Consider the following 21,907-nt stretch of genomic DNA (forward strand, 5'->3'; position numbering starts at 1 on the left):
TAGATCTAATATTGTAGTTACATTAAATCGTTATTTATTTAAAAGCACATATATATATATGTGTGTGTGTGTGTGTGTGTATGTATGTATGTATGTATAATATATATTAGATAATGGTTGTATAAATCAATCGTTAAAAAGTGTGAAACGATAGAGATTACTAGTATTTTTAATTATTGATATTATAAAGATTTTGAAATATATCGCATTTATATTATTATTTATTTTTATTATCAATTATTATCAGTTATTAATCCATTATCTTTAATAAAAAAAAAATTTATCATGCTTTTGATTTTATTCCATTTTTCTAAACACGAAACGTTATTTTTAATGATGAATATTATAAAACTATTTTATTCTAAGAATATTATCTTTCTTATTACTTTCTTTTGTTATTAATTGTTATAGCTTATTATCAGATATGGTATTCATTACTGCTATAGTAAAGAACAATCGTAAATAATGATTTTACTACCTTTCCGATGCTCTTATATTTCCACGATTAAAAATTGCTTAATAAAGGTATCTCCTATTGCGGATTAAGGACTATAAAATCGTGTGAACGAATATCTCGTTAATTATCGCATATAAAGTATTTGCGAAACGGCCGAAAGTTCGTCGATTATGAAAACGTGAGCGTAATTAATGACGAAGTAATAATTCTTCATGATTGCGCGCGTTGTACGCGTATTCGACGATTATTCTTTTTGTTAGAAGGATGAATGCAATCGGATGTGTTCTCTCGTGGCTCGACGTATCCCGACGGAACAATTCAATTCTTTGTTCCGTTCGAAATTGCAACATTTATACAAGAGCATTTCGCGAGTTCGTTCGAAACGATAAAGTTAAATGAAACAAATTTACAAACATATATAAAAATTTATATTGATATTGAATTTAAATTCGTCCGATAATTCATTCGTTTAATTAATACATTAAATTCCAAAAGAAAAGAAAATTAAAAGATAAATATCGAATATCTATCATTATCGCTACGAATGAATACGAATGAAATTCGAACAAAATCTCTAATTTATAATAAATATTGTGTACGATAGTTATATTTGCTCTTTCCAAACGATTTGAAATTGTGCAAGATTTTTAAAATAAAATCTTCAACTGGTTCAATTACATGAACAAATAAATATATCGAAGTATAAATAGATATACATATTTATAAGTAATATACATAAATAATAATATTGATTTAAAATACTATATAATAGTATTACGTAAATAATATTACACATTTAATACCATTCGTAAATGTTCGTAAATAAAAGAAATATTTTATTAAGAAATATTCCTTTAATTATTCAAACGTATTAAATAACGTCAGTCAAAAAATCGATTTGTTAGGATTTGTTTTCTCAACGAGTAAATATGAACATAGAATAAGAAAGAAATGTAAACGTCGATTTATCAATGAATCTTCTTCATCTTTGAACCATATTGATTTTTTATTTTTGAATAATATTGAATTTAATTATAAAATCAATGGCGAACGATCATCGAAGGAATAAGGGAGAAAGGTTTGTCTCTCGTATATCGCAAGAACGTTTGCTCGCCATGGCCGTGTAAAATAAACTGGAATAACCAGAATAAGTTTTGCATCGCAAGATGGCACGTTTCAGGCGAAACGACGAAATAAGAAAATATCAGGGGCGCGTAATACTCAGCGCGTAAGAGAGGCCTCAGGAAATAAAAACAAGACGAAGTGAAAAATAAAGGGACAAAGATGAGAGAAAAACGTATGCGAGTATTTCTCTCTTTCTCTATAAAAGCGGTATATATGTTTACGTCTCCCTTGTGCTCTTTCATTCTCCATGCGAGTTGTATTTACGAGTTAATTATAGGCACCGTTCACCATCGTTGCTCAGGCCCAACCATTTTCGCGAGTATTCGCCCTAACATACGAGAAATGGCAGGTGCGAGTTGTTTCTTATTTCCTCCGTATAGCTGCAAATAGAAGCGAACTGCCGGTTGGCACATGATTGATGTCCGGTAAAAGTTACACCCAGGAAAGTTAGAATTACCGATACTAATTTATACATTTTCTTCTCGACTTCCTTCGAGTTCAAAAGAACGTACGTGATTTTCGCGCGCAAGAGAGAGAGAGAGAGAGAGAGAGAGAGAGAGAGAGAGAGAAAAGGAAAAAGAAAAAAAAGAAAATCGTACGAAAATAACAAATAGAATGTATAACGGAAAGAAATGTTACGACACGAGAAAAAGCGAGATAAAAAAATAATAATGATAACAAAATGAAATTAGAGAAATTTCACTCAGGCAGAGTATAGATAGGTAGATGTACGATAGGAAAATCATTCGAAAGTTTTTGTAAACTTTTAAGATAAAAGAAAAGAGAAAAAGAAATAAAATAGTCGCTGAGAGTACAGCATCCCCGCATCCCCGTTCGTGTAGAAAGCGCGTCACGAAAACGGATAACACGAGTCGTTATGACGAATGCAGTACGAGACCGTATACCTTTCGTTTATCGGCAAAGTGCATTTCGGAGTCGTATCCTACTCGTAACGATAAATATCCAGCTTGTCCTTCTAACGCTCGGGTAAGACAATTAATTGCTACGTTGCTTCGCGTTGTTCGTCTTCTCCTCTTACCACTTTGATATCGCTTTGCCGTTGGCTGCAAAACGAAAGACAGAGAAAGAGAAAGAGAGAGAAAAGAACAATAAGAAAATAAAAAGAACCTAATATTTCTGGGATACCGACGTGAACTAATCCCTTACATCGACGCTCCTCCGTCCAAGTAATCGGATGCCGGATCGGTCCGAACGTTAAACCAAGATTAACGATGCTAATTCGTAATAGTAATTAATCGAACGAAAACTTTCTCTCAGAAAAGTTTCAAGAGATTCATACATCGTTGATTCATAAAGAGAAGAGTTTCCAAACGCATAAAATTATAATAAGAAATTACAAAGAAATAAATTCATTTAATGAATTATGTTCATGCGAATTGTAAAATCATGAATTTTCTAAAGGATCTATATGAAAAGAGTTAAATTTTATTGTACCAACTGTTGAGACTTAAATTATTAATATTAATATATAAAGAGATTATTTAATACAATTATTAATATTTTGTATAATATACATTGTTGATACATTATTCAATTAAATCAAAAAGCCTTTGAATATTTTCTCTTATTTTTCACATTTTATTTGTTATTGATCAAAAGTGTAATAATAAATCCTTCTTTCGATCTTACTTTTTATCATCTCCATTCAAATAAATTTACTATCTTTAAAGGAGGATACGAATGAAATTGTCTCAAGCATTTATGCTACAATTTTCGATATTAACTCGCATCCAAATGTGTACCGAATATAGTGGAAATAAAACATAAAATATCTTAAGTGGTACGATTTGGCGACCAACTCTTTCCTACAAATACATACATAATATACGTAAACGAGTATCCACATGTCCACTTTGCGAGGACATATGCTAAATGTTCTGGTCGGTTACTCTCAAAGGAGGTCTCATTCTTTCAGTGGGTCCCACTTGTTCGACAATCTCACCCTTGTTTCTCCCCCCTCCCTTCTTTATTCTTTATACCCTACGCTTTTCTCTCGATGAGAAGATGTTAGGCAAAAGAAGATAGAAAAAAAGAATAGAGTGACATATATATATATATATATATATATATATGTATGTATGTATGTATGTATGTATATATGTATGTTTGTATATGTATATAAATACTAGTTATATGTGTTAGTACGCATGGTGACCACATGTCGGATAATGTGAATCCTTCGAACGAATCGTAAATTCGCTTATAAGAGGATCAATAGTAAGAAAGAGTAAGAATAAGATGGAAGGAGAGAAGAACAATGCATCTCACGCGGTGAGGAACGAAATATCGGCGCCATGGTATTACCGAGTGTATCAAACAACGATAAATTCTATCGGCAATATTATTACAGGCGATAACCGTCGCTGCGGTAGCCAAGCTTGTCGTCCAGCCACCAATTTATCGTTCCTTCTTGATACGTTGCGATACTTTATTACTGACTCGCCTGCTTATTTCGCGTCCTTGCGGGTGCATCTTCGGAATGCAACCTACGACTTGTTACGATACTGACTCCTTATTCTTCTTATTATTATTCTTCTTTTTCTTCTTCTTCTTCTTCTTCTTCCTTATTCTTTTTTTATATTTCCATTCTTTCTACTTCTCTACTATTGCTCAGTATCCCTACTCCTCAATCCTCTTTGTACAATGGACGTATAAATTTCTCGCAACGTCGTGTAATATAACGTTTTGTAGACTCGCCGAGTATAACTTTGAAACGTTCGTGTGGTTGCTTCATGAAGAACATAAAGGAAAGTTGAGGAAGAATGGCTAGATAAATTTTTTTCGAATAGAAATCGGTGAATCGAGTTTCTATATCTGTAGGACTTGTTTTATGATTAGTTATGAATTTGTGATGTATATATATATGTGTGTATGTGCGCGCGTGTATGTGTATACATATCTATAATTTTTTTTAAATATCTGAACGTAAATTATATAAACTCGAACTCTTTTATGATACCCATCGACATATTTCTATATATGACAAGCGCTTTATGACAACGTGAAATAAAAACTTGAAAAAATTAAAATGAAATTATCGATACTTATATGATATAAAAGTTAAAATTTTAAATGTTCTAATAAAATCATATTTATTTTGATTTTAATAATATTTTACTTTAATACAAAATTATTGAATCATAAGTAAAATATATATGAATTTTGGATAAACAAATGTGTGATAAAAATATTGGTATCTTTAGTAAGAATGATAAAATACGAATTATAAATAAAATTCTTCCACATTTTAATTGGGAAACAAAATATCATAAATAGTCATAAAAATGTTATTGAATCTATTTATTAGAATATAAAGGATTTATATTTTCATTCAAACTTCTATACCCACACACACTCATACATATATACACAAAATTTTATATACAAAACACTTCTTAACTAAATAAGTCTTTATATAATGAATAAGTCTTTCGAATAAAAATGATCCGAATTAAAGAATCAAAGTTAGAATCATTTTTACCATAAAATCATATTCAAATTTTTAATATACTTATTACACCGAATGTTAAAAAAAAAAAGAAAGAAAGAAATAAAATCTGCTCTCATTCCTTTCAAGTGGAACACGTTAAGAACGGTAGCTCTCTTGATAAAATCTTAATCAAATTTATACTCGCTCAAGTTTTCCGGCTTCCATCGTAAGCAATTATTTGTGATATGTATGAATGATAATGCATATAAACGGCCGTACGTGCATACATATATAATATATCACGTGGTAGTCGAAAAAAAAAGAAAACAGAAAGAGAAGAAACAAAAAGGAAGAAAAAGAAAAGAAAAAAGTGACTCTCGCGCATTCTTTGCGGCGTTCTGTAACGCTTCAGGAATGTATTCTCTCAATTTGGGACAATCGAGTTGGAATGCGGGGCTTCGTCTGGTGGTTCTGGGCCTCTGGAGAAGAAACGATGCTCTTACGATGGGGCTAGGGCAAAGAAATGAGAAAAGAGAGAAAGGGGGGAGAGAGAGAGGAGATGGAGAATGAATGAGTGTGAGAGAGATAGAAGGTACTTACGTACGTACGTACTGTTTCCTTCTAAATCGTGACTCACACGAGAAATATACCAGCTCTAAAGAGACGAACCCAACGACGAGGTGAAGCATAAAAATGTTCTTTTTGTTACGTTTCACTCTACTTCTTCTAAACACATACTACGAGCATCGCCATCATTGTAATTATCATTATATTATTATATCACTATTATATTATTATTTTATTACTGTTATTAACATTTTCATAATTATCTGATGATGTCATTGTCGCCATCGTCATAGTCATCTTTATCGTCATTATTATTATTATTATTATTATTATTATTATTATTATTATTATTATTATTATTATTATTATTATTACAGAATAAACTTTCTTTTTGTTACATACGACTCTATTTTTATCATACATGCACTAAAAATTATCATCATACTCGTAATTATCATTATATTATTATTATCATTATTAAAATTTCATGATTATATCATTATTTTGCAATTATTTTATTGTTAATATTATTGTTATTATCGTGAAAAATGATAGTAACTCAAACAGGAGTCCAATATCCTATTTTCACATTTCTATATTATATATATATATATATATATCTTTTTTATATTATCTTTCTTCTCTTCAAATTTTTTCTTTTCTTTCCTTTTCTTTTATAAATTACCAAGAAAACAACAATATACCAAGAAAATTTGTTGCTTTTGGAAATCTACCTGTCCATTTGTAACACTGTACAGGTATATCTTTTTTGTTTCCTTTTTCTTCTTTTCTTCTTCTCCTTCTCTTTCTCTTTCTTCATATTGAGATCGTTAGAAGGCGTTGATATTTCTTTTCTTATGTAACAAGTCCCAAGGAACCGTTTTCGAGATCGCATTCCATACAGCCACCCTCGTAAGATAGAAAAGGAGAAAGAGAGATAGAAAGAAAAAGAGAGATAAGAGAGAAAAAGAGAGATAAGAGAGAGAGAGAGAGAGAGAGAGAGAGAGAGATGAGATAGAGAGAGAGGACGAAGGCCACGTTTTCATTAACCTTCTCTCGATCGGAAGCTTGGCCAGCTTGGAGTGGAACGCAACTTCGTGACTCATCGTTGGAGCTCTCGAGGGAATTTCGATGGATTTTTATTATGATGTTTTGCCGGGGAAGAAGAAGAAGAAGAAGAAGAAGAAGAAGAAGAAGAAGAAGAAGAGGAAGAAGATCGAATAATTCAAAATGGAGAGAAAACAGGGATAAAGCAACATGCACTTACTTATGTGTTATACTAAATCAGGATGGCGTTTTTATTATAAGTACTTCGAATGATTAAAATTTTGTCAACAGTTCGAACAATTCGAAATTTTTCTATATAGGCAATGTTTTAAATTTACCTATGTTAACTCGTAATACAAATATCAAGATAAAGTCTCTTTGAACTTTAAAAATTGTAGAATTTTGTCACTTTTTACTCTTCTTCGTTTCAAATAAACATGAATCGAAGCATAAATAATTACTTATGTTAAGTTCGTAATGTTAAGCTCGTAAACCTATGTAATTGTTTTTCTTTTTACTTTTCTTTTTTTTTTCTTTTTTTCATTCGATATACCAATCCATTTCATTTAATTTCGATTATGTCTTTACAATAGCACTTCGATATCGGGAGGTTAATTAATCACATTGTCATTATTGGCTACCCTAATTGAAATTTAATTGACTCAAACTCACGTACGCTAATTAGCTCGAGGGGGTCAGACCCTTTCGAACAAACCTAATCGTTTTTCTATGTTAGATGTCGATCAGTTCGTCGTCTAATACACTGTTGAATATCTAATGTATATAGAAAGCGCTTTATGTATGAGGTCATTCGAACGTGTTTACATACGCTACTATCTGTGTAAATATAGAAACATTGCAAAAGAACTTTGAAATTCGTGTAAATAAACGTATAAATAAAATATCTCTCTAATTTAAATGTTTAAAAATCAAAGACGTACACATACGTACTACAACTTTGTTTTTTCCCTTTTTATTTCCTTTTCTTTTTTGAAAGAAAAAAAAAAGATATATATATATATATATATATATAACGAGATCCGATAATCTAAAAAAATTTGTTCGATCGTAACAACAATATTAACAATATCAAATATGTACCTGATCATTCTTCAACGATATATTGTTAATGTCTTCATGAATCAACGTGACCTCTTCGCATATGGTATTTGTTGTTTCTTCGTATAATGTATTTGTAGCCTCTTCAGAATACTCGGAATCTTCATACTTCTTCTTTGGCGAAGGCGTTAAACAATTAGTCGAGTTTACGACAACGCGTACTATTTTATTGATTAACGACATGAGGAAACAATCAAACACGTGTTTCGCATTTGGTAGACGAACGATGATCGGTATTACACTATGTTATGTACGACGTCGGCAGTCGAAGGTGAACTGATCGCAAAAGCAAAATAAGAAAAGGTAGGTAGAAGAGGAGAGGAGAATCGCGAGTCAATTCGAACGTGCAGCGACGTGTTTTGACGTGTCTGAAACTCGTAAGGGTAGTGGTTACGTATTGTATGTATACAACGTTATTACATATCTATGTATATACTTTGAAGGGAAAACGTGTTTGCTGATCTTTTCGCTAACTTCATGTACGTTAAACCTAACTATATTTTCTATTTTCTTTTCTTCTTTTTTTCTTCTTTTTTTACATGTTTTATCTTTGCCAATAATAAAAGGTGCGTCGTATTTTATTTATCATAATTTATCGATCAAAACAACGCAACGATCGATACTTTAAAAATAATATTAAAAAGTATCAACAAGCTATTTTGTAATAATTATTTAGGAAAATTATTTATCATTTATTATAATTTATCATGAAAGTTAAACGATTGTAAAACGAATTAAAAGTGAATTGTATTAAAAGTAGACTTGTTCTAACGATAAATATTATTTTGTATTAATCATTTAAAAATTATGTATTATTCATCATAGTTTGTAAAAGAAGAGAAACGATGATTACTTTAAAAATGATATCTACTATAAAAAAAAAATTTTGCCTAATGAAAAACTATTTCTTATTAATTATATCCAATTTTTGTATTACGTAAAAATATTATCAAAGAAGAATAACAATATAGTTTTTTTCTCTCTGTATAAAAATGAATGATCATGATTGATTTATCACTATCAATTTGTTCAAGATTTGAAATATATTATTTGTAATTATCATAGACTTAACATTATACGGGATACTTTTAAAATTTCCATAAATCGAACAGTTGCATCGATATTATGGAAATTATATATTATTTATGAATAAAATAAGATCTCAGCTTTTTAAAAATGCTATTCGATAAAGTATTTTTATTTTTAGATTCTGATACAATGAAACAATTGATATTACATAATTTAATACAAAAAAAGAAAAAGAAATTAATTGAAAGAGTATTTTAAAAAATTATGTTCAAAGAATAGACTTCGTCAAATTATTGAAATCTAAAAATTGTCTTATCTCTACGTATTCTCTTCTCTACGTATCGTTGCGAAATCAATAAAACAATATACATTTTCGTCGCTATAAATTCCACGTAATTCGTTAGAATAAAAAAAAAAAAAAAAAAAACCAAAACAAAACGAAAAAAAAAGAAAAAAAAATGAAATAACGCTTTCCTCAGCTTTCTGAAAGTCATTGCTCTCATTTCAAGAGATCGAATCGTTTCGATATAATTGACTTACTTTCAACAAGAGAATCTTAAAGGAGACGATCGAAAGAAATAATCGTAGGAACGAGGGAAGCTATCAATCACGTTTTCTCTACTACGATCAATACAGAGGTGGAAGAGAGAAAGAAAAAAGAAAAAAAAAAGAAGAACGCAAAAGGAGAAATAAAAGATACTTTACCATCGTTCGTATATCTCTTCCTTTAGCATATTCGTTCTATATTGTTAACCTTCGTAATAACTTGCCTCATAAATTCCAAGGCGGCCTTTTACGCGAAAGTATTCGCTCGATGCGTGCTGCGTATTTTCAACGAGTCGATGCAACCAGATAAGACTGGAGCAAAACAATGAAGATCATCCTAAAGTAACGAGAATTCTTTCTTCTTTCGATAAAATTTTACGAGCGTGAGTACGAAATGATTGTACAATAAGTATGTACGTATGTACAATATATAGGTATAAGAAACAGAAAGAGAGAAAGAGAGAGAGAGAGAGAGAGAGAGAGAGAGAGAGAGAAGGAAAAAGACAGATAAAAGATCTATGGGAAATGGAAATCGTGAAATCGTTACGGCATACCGAAGATGTACGATTTCCTTTCGTTTACAAAGCGATCTCCTTTTCCCATTCTTTTTATGGAAGGTCGCTATTCCTTCTGGAATATATGCATGTATGTACATAGTTATGTATGTCGTACAATGTGTCTATGTACTTTCCTTACCTTTACCGTGGATACTAAATGCGAAACCGTCCTCGAAATTATTCTAAAAGTGGTTTGGATCGAGAATTTGTGTATTACGAAGGGAATACGTATGTAGTTTATGCGTGAGATCTTTTTTCTTATACATAGCTTTCCTTCTTTCCAAATGTGTAATTCAAATGTATCTGCACGTTCGATCATAATCCTCGACGACAAAGTATTCCACTTTTTTTCTTTTCTTTTTTTTTTCTTCGTTTTCTTTTTAATCGAAATCTACGATGCTGTTTTAACATGAGAGTTAAATAATGAGTGTTTTAATAACGAGATAAGACGAAATGACAGAGCTGAATGTGAATGGGAAATTAATAATATCGTTCGATTTGTTGATATTTGGAAATTTTGATGATGATGATAAGAATAACAACAATTAAAATTAATTGATATTAAAATTATAATAACGATTATGGTTATAATAATAATAATATTATATAATATATAGTATATAATTTGCAGAATATTATATAATAATAATAATATTATATATAATATTATTATATTATAAATACAATAATTTTAATTGGCATCATTGAATATAGTATTATTAATTAATAGAATTATATTATGTTAATAACGACAATTGCATTATGTTATATAATTAATTAATTTTGTTTCTTTTATTATGAGTTAATATTATTTGAATAATAATAAAACATAATAAATTGTGTAAATCGTTCCAAGCTCCGATGATTATCCGTATGCCTTTTATGGATTTTCTTGTTCGCATGAGACGTTTCCCAAGTAAGTACCTCGTCGTGACGTAAGAAATGCAATTTGCGGAACGCCGCTCGATCCTTTGCGTTTCCACGCTGCGGAAGAAAAACTTTATTCGTCGTTAGAGAATAATGCCTGAACTCGTTCTGGATTAACGAAGAATGTCATCCCCCTTTCACGAGTTCTTCTTTTTCATCTAGTCATCCGGATTTCTAATTCTATTTAAACGATTGAGCCTTGACAGGTCGTAGAATCGATGAGAGACTTGGCAATTCATTATATTTTTACTTTCCGTAAATAGGGTAAACCAATTAAACGAGAACGTTTTGATTGCTTATTAAGAAGAAATAATTATATAAATATCATTGCGATCATACTTTTTTTCGATCTTCCTTTCTAATTATTAGTATCGTTCATTCGGAATATTATTTATTAGAACATTTATTATTATTTTACAATTCTATCGTATATTTGAATGATTCATTATTTCTTATCTTACTATTCATATTATATGTTATATATTTATGTATGTATAGTATACGATTGTAATTTATAAATAATAAATAATACAAATTCTACGAGTATTCTTATAGATACGAGAACTGATTATGATTATGAATAAAAAAAAAAAAAAAAGAAAGAAAAAAAGAAAGAAAAGGAAGAAAGAAAATTACTAAGAACAAAATAAAATATTGATTGTTTATGAAGAAGAAACGATAAAAAAGATTATCATTTTAATTACCTCTTTTTTTCCTTTCTAATTATTAGACTATCGTTCGTAAATGATAAAAAACAAGGTTTAATTGCTCGAGCTGATGAATAATTTAAAAGAAACGGAAAGAAAAATGTTTAGAATAAAATAAAAACAATTTTCGTTCTAGTAATATCGATTGATCGACGATCGAGAGAAAGAGGAGGGAGACAGAGAAAGCTTTTTCTCGATCGTCACGGTGATATCGATAAAATTGATCTACTTTTTCTTTGATGACAGTAGAGTCATTCATGCTGAAACGAGAGATAAATGGTAGATAAGAAATCTTGCGATTTATTTGTGATTATTATAGAGCGATGAGTCTATATTTGTTCTAAATAGAGATAGATAGATAGATAGATAGAGAGAAAGAGAAAGAGAGAAAGAGAGAGAGAGACAAGGAATATGTATAAATGATAAGAAAAGAAAAAGTGTTTTCCCAAATAAAAATAATACGTCGTACAAATATTGATGAATTATCTTTCGATCATAATGCGAAGAGAATTATTATTTACTCTAATTCGCTTAATTAATCGCATTAAGTTTAATTATTACATTTACATAGTTAGAATTTACGAGTATATATATATATATATATATATATATATATATATATATATACACCGTAAATACACCGTAAAACGTACTAATCGAATGGACAGATGTTAGTATTTATGTACATCCCTTTTGACTTCTATAAACTCAATGTTAATGACTATGCATTGCGTTGGAAATTCAATTAACGTTATCATCCTATCTCATTTTACTTTAAACGCCGACAGGAAACGAATCCCTAGAGTAGGTCACGAATATAGCTAACTCGATGATAAGTGCAGATCTATTCTCTTCCTAAATTGAAAATACAAAATGGAAGAATCTCTAGAATCAGTTTAAATTGAAATTATAGAAATATCGTCTAAATAAGCATAGGTTTTATCAAAAGTTCAAAAAGTGCAAAGAAACAAAAATGATATTCAATATTTAAAAAGAATAAAGAACTTTATTATTATCTGATAAATAAAAAAATTTCATAATTTCAGTAGAGAAGAGAGAACAATTATCAGTTTGATCCTTCGTCTAAACAAGTATATCATTTATCAAAAATTCGATGGAAAAAGGAAAACAAAAATGATATTAAATATTTTTAAAAAATCAAGAAATTTATGACTATCTGACAAATAAAAAAATGTAAATTTTAATAAAGAAGAGAAGACGATTATCATTTTGATCCTTCGTTCTATTTCAAAGAAACTCGTTTTCACGAATTAATGTATTATCGACTTCGAATTATTTTCATCAATTTGTTCTTATTTTCCTTTCATCTCAAGACCTGCAGGCGCGACGGCAGCAATCGTACATACGTATGTGTCTCGTCCTCGTTTTGAATCGTTCTACCTCATCCAATATGTGAAATAAATTGAGAGAGAAAATACGATGACCATCGTCGATAAATATTTGAGAAAGGAAAGAGCTTTCCCATGATCGAATGAAGGAAAGCATTCGAGGGTGCGTTTCCCGCCAGTTGTAGAGACATCGTCGTATGTGTTTACTCAACGAATTCATAATATTTGGAACGACAAACTGTCGACTAAACGATCGCACTTCTCTCTTCAAAAATAGAAATTGGGCTCTTTAATCGAACAATAAATGTCTACTAATCTTTACGTCTTCTTTATTTCTTTATATTTTTTCTAAGAAATAAAAATTATTATCTATTTTTATCATTTTCTTGAATAAACAATTAATTATTTCTATTCCATTGACGATCTTATTCGTCTCTCTTTTTCTTCTTTTTTCTTTTTTTGAATTAAAATCGATAAGATAATATCGATCGAATACTTTAATAACAATAACAAGTGCGATTTCAGGTCAACGCAAGTCACGTGTAAAATTTCCGTTACGCAAGATTAACGTATCGGGTCAGTGATACCTTTTTTCCCTTTCCTTCGTCAACGTCTTGGCTCGTAGAGAAGAAAAAAGAAGGGGAAGGAGAAAAAATATATATATTATCCAGGAAGTGGGCGAGGAGATGAAAAGTTGCACGCTCGGTGAACGTAGTGCGAGAATGAACGCGTCACTTAGTTACGAATTTAATTAAAGACGTGCGAGAGAGAGAGAGAGAGAGAGAGAGAGAGAGAGAGAGAGAGAGAGAGAACTTTTAGTGTTCTAGTTTCGCTCTCTTGAAATCCATGAGAATTCCTTCCAAGTTATTTTAATTGAAGCGAAGAAGCTTAATTGCTCTTCTTAAAATACGAAAATATTTATGATAAAAGTTCCGACTTAATTATATCATTTTAACAATGTCTTTTGTCGACGTTTATTATCGAGTTACCACGATGAAGAAGAAAAATGCAGAAAGATAATCGTATCGATGTTCAGACAAGTAACATTTTCAAGAAATAAATCCGACGAGAAGATATAACGGAGAGAAGGAACTCCTTCGAATACATGCTACATCTTTTCGTCTTGTATGCACAAAGATAAGACTAGCTTTGTCGGCATATGTATACTACGTGCTACGATAAAGATTTTGTATCTTACTCTCCTCGTGAAGTGCAACGGACAGACCACTTAGATAAGGGACAATGAATATATTATATTATCATGTCCTGAGCGTATACACGATTTTAGATTTATTATAACTTTCTAAAACTGAAAATACGGAAATTCGAAAGTTTCCCAATTGAATTTGCGACGAATAAACGACGAACGCCTTTAAAAACGAAACGATTAAAATGATTAAATGTAAATTATAGTTGTATCGATAAAGGGTTTTTTGTTCGAAAAGAGAACACCTATGTATATAGTTCTTAACTCGAATTGATTAGTATAAAAATATATCATAAAATAAAGCATGCATCGAAACGAATAATTCAATGATATGGACATATAATGTAAATCTGAACAGCTTTTTTTTCTATTTATTATTTCTTTTTAATTTATAATCTAATAATTTATTGCTACAAAATGATTTATTATGATTTATGAAAAATTGCATGACAAATACGACTTAAATTTACATATCTTTATAAGTGTATTGTTTAAGACTTATATATTTATTCCATTAAACATGATTTCTTAATTTAAGTTAATCAAGATCAAAATTTATTTTCTTACATATATACAATCATATATAAAAAATATATCATAATATAAAAAAGCATTGAAAAAAGAAAAGAGGAAAAAGAAGAAACAATAATCTGGATATCTCAAAAAACTAACTTAAAAAAAAATATCATGTGGTTCAATTTTGTCTTGTAGATAACATTTCTTTTTTCATACCAATCAATCGAAAAAAAATATATATATTTACCTAGGTGTTTCGTTTTAAATGGCACGCCTTCTATATATTCCAAGTATCAACGATGACTATCTGCGATGAAGTAAAATCTTATTCGGATATTAATCATGCGAGTACACACATACACACAAATATATAATACGTAACTATACATAGATAAAAGTACGGTACGTACGTAGAACTCGGCCCGTGAAATGTAGCACGATGTACGATACCTATGGATAAGAGCATAATTTCCTATAGTTATTCTCTCTCTCTCTAAATTCGTTATGGCCTCTTTATTGCGATAACGGTACACACCTTCTCGGTCGTACGCGTATGCGGTAGCCTGCAGCGAAGATCGTTTATGTTTCCAGGTAAAACATCTTATACAAGTAGTAGCGTGCACGAGAGAGTCCATGGAAACGTATAACTCGAAAGTTACTGATTTATGAAACGTTCAAAACAAGAGAATCCACCGTCGATTCGTTTTACGCCAACTAAATGGCCACTAAGCTTATTAAACTCACTATATTCTTTTAAATAATAAAATTCGGTAAAAGTGTTGAAACGCACTCGTGCTTCTGCTAATGAAAATGAAGCGAAGCAGAAACACGTGGAATACTATAAAGCAACGAACAGAAGTATAGCATCGTCGTTCCTTCGTGTGCTCTCACATAATCACGCTAATTGCATTAGATATATAACTATATCACGCTAATTGCATTAGATATATTACTCTTTATTATTATTATTATTATTACTATTATTATTATTACTATTATTTTATTATTATTATTATTATTATTATTATTATTATTATTATTATTATTATTATTATAAAACTTACTTTTAACATAATCATATACACTCTTGTATATTATTATTATTATTATTATTATTATTATTATTATTATTATTATTATAAAACTTACTTATAACATAACCATAAGAGGTATTAATACACTTTTGTATATTTATAAGGTATTAATCAATTTATTATGAATATAAAATAATGATTTAATATTATTTGAAAATCAATTAGATATTTATTATGTCCTTACAGAATGTTACATCTTCACCCCTTAAATGCATGTAAAGAGGAAGAGATAAAGAAAAAGAGATAGCTAAAGAGGGAAGAAAAGAGAGAGAGAGAAAGAAAGAGATAATCGCGGAATTATAACATATTAATAAATTCATTGTAATATAATGCTCATATTATTAATTCATTTCAATATATTTCGTCAATCAAAATTATAATGACGTAATATTTATAAATTTATTTAATTTATTTAATAATTAGTATATACATTTTTTATCTTAAAAGTTTCTCCAAAGAATAAATCATATATTAAAGTATTAATATTCTTTCTCTTTTACCATTTTTTCTCTTTTTTTTTTTACAATCATTAACTTCACACATTCAATACTACTCTTAATTTTGTATGACACTGAAGTTTGTATGATATATATATATATATATATATTATAAAAGAGAGAAATGAAAAAGAAAGGGAAGAATAAAGAAAGAAAATTATTACAATATTACAAAACGTTGTACATATATCAATTCTATCGATAAACTCGTTTATTTAGTTAGCTAGAACGAGATTTGGCCTGACTTTCAGTGTCGACATATAAAAGAGAAAAAGGAGTAGCAGAGCGGCGTGTTCATTCAGTACCGAACGTAGGAGTTTCTAGACGAGAGTTAGACTAAACAAAGGAGTTAGGTCAGATTTAAACACGACCATAAGCGAACATTACCGATGCCTATTCCACTCGCTTTGAGTGAGTAAGAGACCGGTCCTAGAGTTAGCATAGAGAGTTCGATATCTTTTATCCCCCCTTCTCTCTCTCTCACTCTCTCTCTATCTATCTTTTTCTTTCTCGTGTAATACGCAACCATAGTGTAATAGTTTCTAGTTACGAGGTTTTGCACTATACATGACTTGCCCTTCGATGCCACTTTTGCACATAGATATACACACACATCACAACTTATGTATATACATACATATGACATATACATATATACATACACACATATATATGTATACACATATAAGTAAGCAATATGTAAAAGACGTATTCTTAACTAGCATCTAGAAACCGCCATAACGTGTATTAAATGCAACCGGCTTTCGTAATATCTTCGGCGCCGAGGCCCGATATTATAGCGTGAATCCTAATGGAAAAGTCTCTGTCCTATGAAATATCGTCTACCTTTTCTATTTTTCTTCTTTCTTTTTTCTTTTTTTTTTCTTTTTTTCTTTCTTCTTCTTTTTTAATCTTTTCCTTTTTTCCTGTATCTTTTCATCGTTTGCAGTAAGACGAGTTTACATTCTCCCCGTTTGATTTCCACGAAAAGATTTTTTTATTTCCTTTCTGCAATCATCTCGTCGTTTTCTTTTCCACCTATATTCATGGTGTGTCGTAAGTCAGGATGAAAGTATTAAAACGCTTCGAGTTATCGCTTCTACGAGTGTGCTATAGTCGAACGATTCACGATGCAGCTACGAATAATAACATAATAATATTGAGTGACACGATGGACTGACGAACTTGCATTTTCTATGTATATATATAATCCATAGATTTTATTCGTTTGTATTTCAAAACGTATACATACATATTTCAATATATTTCTTGTAAAACGTATACAATATTAATATATAGACGATAATCACTTCCACAAATATATCAATTAAAAATGATTGTTTCCGATGCATACAAGAATTGCAGTTTTATATGAAAATTCTTTTCATGATCATCCATTTTTAAATAACGTTTGCCTTTAAATATTAGTAACTTGAAAAGATAAGAATTTAAAGAACCAGGAAACATTTCATTCGAAGATTAAATTTTCAACGTTAAACGAACGAGAGGTGAGAAGTAAGGAGTCAAAGGGAGGAGGGGCACAGAAAAGAAGATAAATGATAGTGGTAAGGAAAAAGGAGGGGCGATAAACGAGTACCGTGGTTAAGAAAGTTTCGCACGATAAATCTCCTTGAATTTCCAGAGATTTAGCTTGGACGATTCGGTAAGGACCCTTCGTCGCTTTTATGATCCTACAAATCTCTTTTTTTTCTTTTTCTTTTTTTATCCCCCCCTCCTCTCTCTCTCTCTCTCTCTCTCGGTCATTGGCGTTTCCACTACCGTCAGAAACTTCTGCATGATGTGAGAAGATACTCTCATAAATTGGCACGAAGGGACGAGTAGTATCAAGCTATACCGATGCTTATAACGAGGGGTGATTCTCTCTCTCTCTCTCTCTCTCTCTCTCTCTCTCTCTCTCTCTCTCTCTCTCTCTTTCTTTCTTTCTCTCTGTACTTAAGCGATCGGACACGCGAGCGAGATTCGTGCTGCACGCGTCACTCGAATCGGTGACTCTTAATTAAAAGCGTTTCAATTAAATTCGGACCGACAGATGCGGGATCGGAATACGAAACGGATTGTTAGCATACTCATTAATGAATGAATCGTTGAACGAAGAGAACGCCCTTGGATTATTCGTAAAAAGAAACAGAGAAAAAATAAACAGAAAGAGAAAAAGAGAATGAGTAAATGAGATATTATTTTTATATAAGTAATATCGCCTGACATTGATATAAAAATACAACAAATGATATCAATAAAAATTGCAATTAAATTATATCTCAAAATATCATTCGAAAAGATGTCATTTTTATCGATTTACATTCCCCTTATTTCTCCACGATTTGTTGTAAGAATTTTATTGATATTTTCATTTTCCTATTCATTAATACGGATTTTTCTGATCAGCAAAATGATTAATAAATCGAGAAGAAAATTTACTTAGTGTTTTAAACTAATCTCTCTCTTCTTCAAATATCTTATCACTCCTATTTAATTTTCATTTATTCTTCTAAGTTTTTTGGAAAAATGAGATGTGAAAGAAACTAACGCTTTGTCTTTCTCTCTTTATTTAGTATCTAATATCAGTTTCTTTTTCATATACCCTTTTAATTTTTTTTTTCCTTTAAAAGAAAGGGAGAGAGAAAGAGAGAATGTGTGCCAATCAAATATAAATACGTAACACGATGGCTCGTTGGACGATAATTGAACATGTGTTCATGTTTCTCTCTCTCTCTCTCTTTTTCTTTTTTTTTCTCTATCTCGTTCTTTCAACCCTTTCGATTTCATTTCAAGCTGTTAAGTTTCTTTGTTCGTACGAGTGGTTGACTTTGTCGAGTAGGCCGACCATTCGTCTATTGTTTTCCATGAGGTTGGCCGGTGGAGGAGGGTCGTGATCGTTTTACGAGCCATTACGAGACGACGGCTATGATGATGACGAGCTTTACCGCTTGTCGAAACTCTCTCGTGAGTTGTTTCGTCGTAACGCGGCGAGCTCGATTGTTGTTGTAATTAAATGATTAGAGAAAAAAATACGAAATGTTACGAAAGAATGTCGACAGTTAGGTAATCTTGGTCTACGTTACGCTTCACTTAAACGTTTTGAATGGGTCTTAAAAACGTTCTACGTTATTCCATTGTCTATAAGAATTGGACATTGTTAATATTTTTATATTGCAGCTTAATCATACGTTACATAAAAAAGTAAAGGAGAACGAATTATTAAACATTATATATCTTCTTACGAAAGTATCTTGGAATAAAACTAGAAATTGTTTTGATGTAAAGAATGATAATAAATATTGTTTAAAATTCTAACTCGTATATATTTGATTAAAAAATATTAAAGCGACATATAGATTTTAAAACGAGTAATTTAAAATGAATAATTCTTAAAAGTGAATAAATTAATCAAATGACGATCAAGGATTTAATATCAAATATGATATAATATATGAAGAAAAACAAAGGTAATAAATTGCAACAACGGAACGAAGAACAAAGGAGAAACGATTGGTTAAGTTTTTCCATGTTTTCGATTAAGGTCAGGTTTCTAATCAGTGAGAAATACCAATCGTTCGTCTTCGTTTAAACGTATAAAGATTTGTGGCAATGTGTAAGTTGAAAATAACTGTAAACAACGACCGCAAAGATCAGGGTCGTAGTTAACTGGCTCCCTCATGAAGGACGTTTTTACGTTCACAAAGTAGGTGTTCTGTTCTTTAATAAAGAGAGATCGTGGTTGGCCGAAGAAGTCGAAAACGAAGACGAAGACGAAGACGAAAACGAAGCCAAAAAATAAAAATAAGAAGATGACGAAGATGAAGACGAAGAATAAAAAGAAAAAGGAAAAGAAAAAGAAAAAGAAAAAGAAGAAGAAGAAGAAAAAGAAGATGGAGAAGGAGAAGGAAAAGAAGGAGGAAGATGAGGAGAGTGAGGATGAAGCTCGTAAAACGGAGATGTAACGTGACTGACGCCTTTGTACGTTCCGTTGTGTTTCCTACGGACAGGCCGACACACCGTGTATCCCGGAGTGCAGCGTACGGTGCAATGCGTATGCTCGTACATACGTCATGCTCGCGTTTATTTCGAGAGAGAGAAGATCGAGAGGCTGGACCCATGCCGCGGTTGATCCTTAAGCTTCTCTCACAATCGTTCGTTCATTTTGATTTTCATTTCATCAAAGAGAACAACTTCCTCCGCGTTATCTCAAGCATTACATTTTAATAAGTTTAAATATTCATTATCAAGTATTGTTAATAAAGTTAAAAACATGTTTGTTAGATACATATATATATATATATTTTTTGATATAACGAGTAATTATGAAAATGTTCTATAAAATACTATTAAGTTAGATGATTAACAAAATTATTTACATAGATCGAGATATGATAATTATTTCCTCGTTTACATGTTAATTAAAGAATAACAAAAAGAAAAAGTAGAAGGAAAAGAAAAAAGAAGTTTCCTCGCAAGTCGGACGATGTTTCACGTTCAATTTCTTCGATTAATTCGACGATTTAATATTTAACGATTATATCTAATTTTATGTAATATTTTATAAAGATGTTTGTGTGTGAGACAGAGAGGAAAAGAGAGAGAGAGAGGGAGAGAGAGAGAGAGAGAGAGAGAGAGAGAGAAATACGTTCGTACGCAAAGGAAATACTCGCCAGATCGAATTTAAAATGCAGAAGCTCTCGAAACGTTCTCGATTCAAGGCGAATGATTACGTATGGATAGATGACACGATAAGGATGAAATAATTTTCGATTTAAATGCCTCCTGATATCGTTCTAACGAAGCTCTTTTCTAAACGTTATTTTACTTACATTGATATAATTTATCGATTTAATGTGTATATTACATATGTATATATATGTATGTATGTATGTATGTATGTAGGTATGTAGATATCATGTATGTATGTAGGTATGTAGATATCATGTATGTATGTATGTATGTATGTATGTATGTATGTATGTATGTATGTATGTATGTATGTATGTATGTATGTATGTATGTATGTATGTATGTACATATCATGTATATACATAAGGACTTTGCGAATTTCGTTTCAACATAATAAAGATGTTATCTCGATTCCTTTTCACTTCGATATATCGATCGATATATCGAGAGCAAACTCGTCAACTGCCGAGAAAGTTTCGAGCGACGCGACGTCTAGAATACATAAATTTTAGTCAGACGATGTTTCTGTTAAACGAGATAAGGCACGAGTTTGTCGTAGGCTATGTGAAGTTAGCTTTAAGATCGCCATGTACGTGGCGGTAAGTCGAATATGCACTTTTTAACGGTGAAACTGTAAATACGCTCCCGTGCAAGAGAGCGGATACGCTCGGTAGTCCTCATTGCTCGCAAAAGCTCGTCGAAATATTACCGACGTTCCGAAGAGAAGTATGCTCGTAAAAAAGCAACTGTTTTCTAAGATCTATGCCGCCTAGAAAAAAAGAAAGAAAGAAAGAAAGAAAGAAAGAAAGATTCTTTTTCTTCGCTTCCTATTTCTTTTTTTCTTTACTCTTTTTAAAGTCAATGTTGTCGTTTCGTTCGACATTTTGAAAGGTAAATGCAAACAAAATAAGAGAATCGTTGAAATGCAAATTCGTAAGGCGTAATACGCTCTTCTGAAATTTAGATCTATGTTTGACGTCTTATCTTCGACCTCCTGAACGTTTTCCCCTTACACGCAGATGT

At 30.8% G+C, this 21,907-nt stretch overlaps 1 protein-coding gene across 2 annotated transcripts in view; it reads right to left on the reverse strand.

Annotated features, from left to right (window-relative positions):
* Nucleotides 1-21,907, reverse strand: part of LOC122630178 (signal-induced proliferation-associated 1-like protein 2) — a 75,957-nt gene that overhangs the window by 25,279 nt on the left and 28,771 nt on the right. Inside the window, exon 1 of one of the 2 annotated variants that reach the window (XM_043814388.1) lies at nucleotides 7,749-8,281. The exons of the other annotated variant lie outside the window; for it this stretch is intronic. Within the exon in view, the coding sequence (XP_043670323.1) occupies nucleotides 7,749-7,949 (201 nt within the window). The 5' untranslated portion in view covers nucleotides 7,950-8,281. Of the gene's footprint in view, nucleotides 1-7,748; nucleotides 8,282-21,907 lie in introns of those variants that run through there. 2 annotated transcript variants of the gene reach the window in all.

The sequence above is a fragment of the Vespula pensylvanica genome, chromosome 1, assembly GCF_014466175.1.
Source record: "Vespula pensylvanica isolate Volc-1 chromosome 1, ASM1446617v1, whole genome shotgun sequence".
NCBI classification, from domain to species: domain Eukaryota; kingdom Metazoa; phylum Arthropoda; class Insecta; order Hymenoptera; family Vespidae; genus Vespula; species Vespula pensylvanica.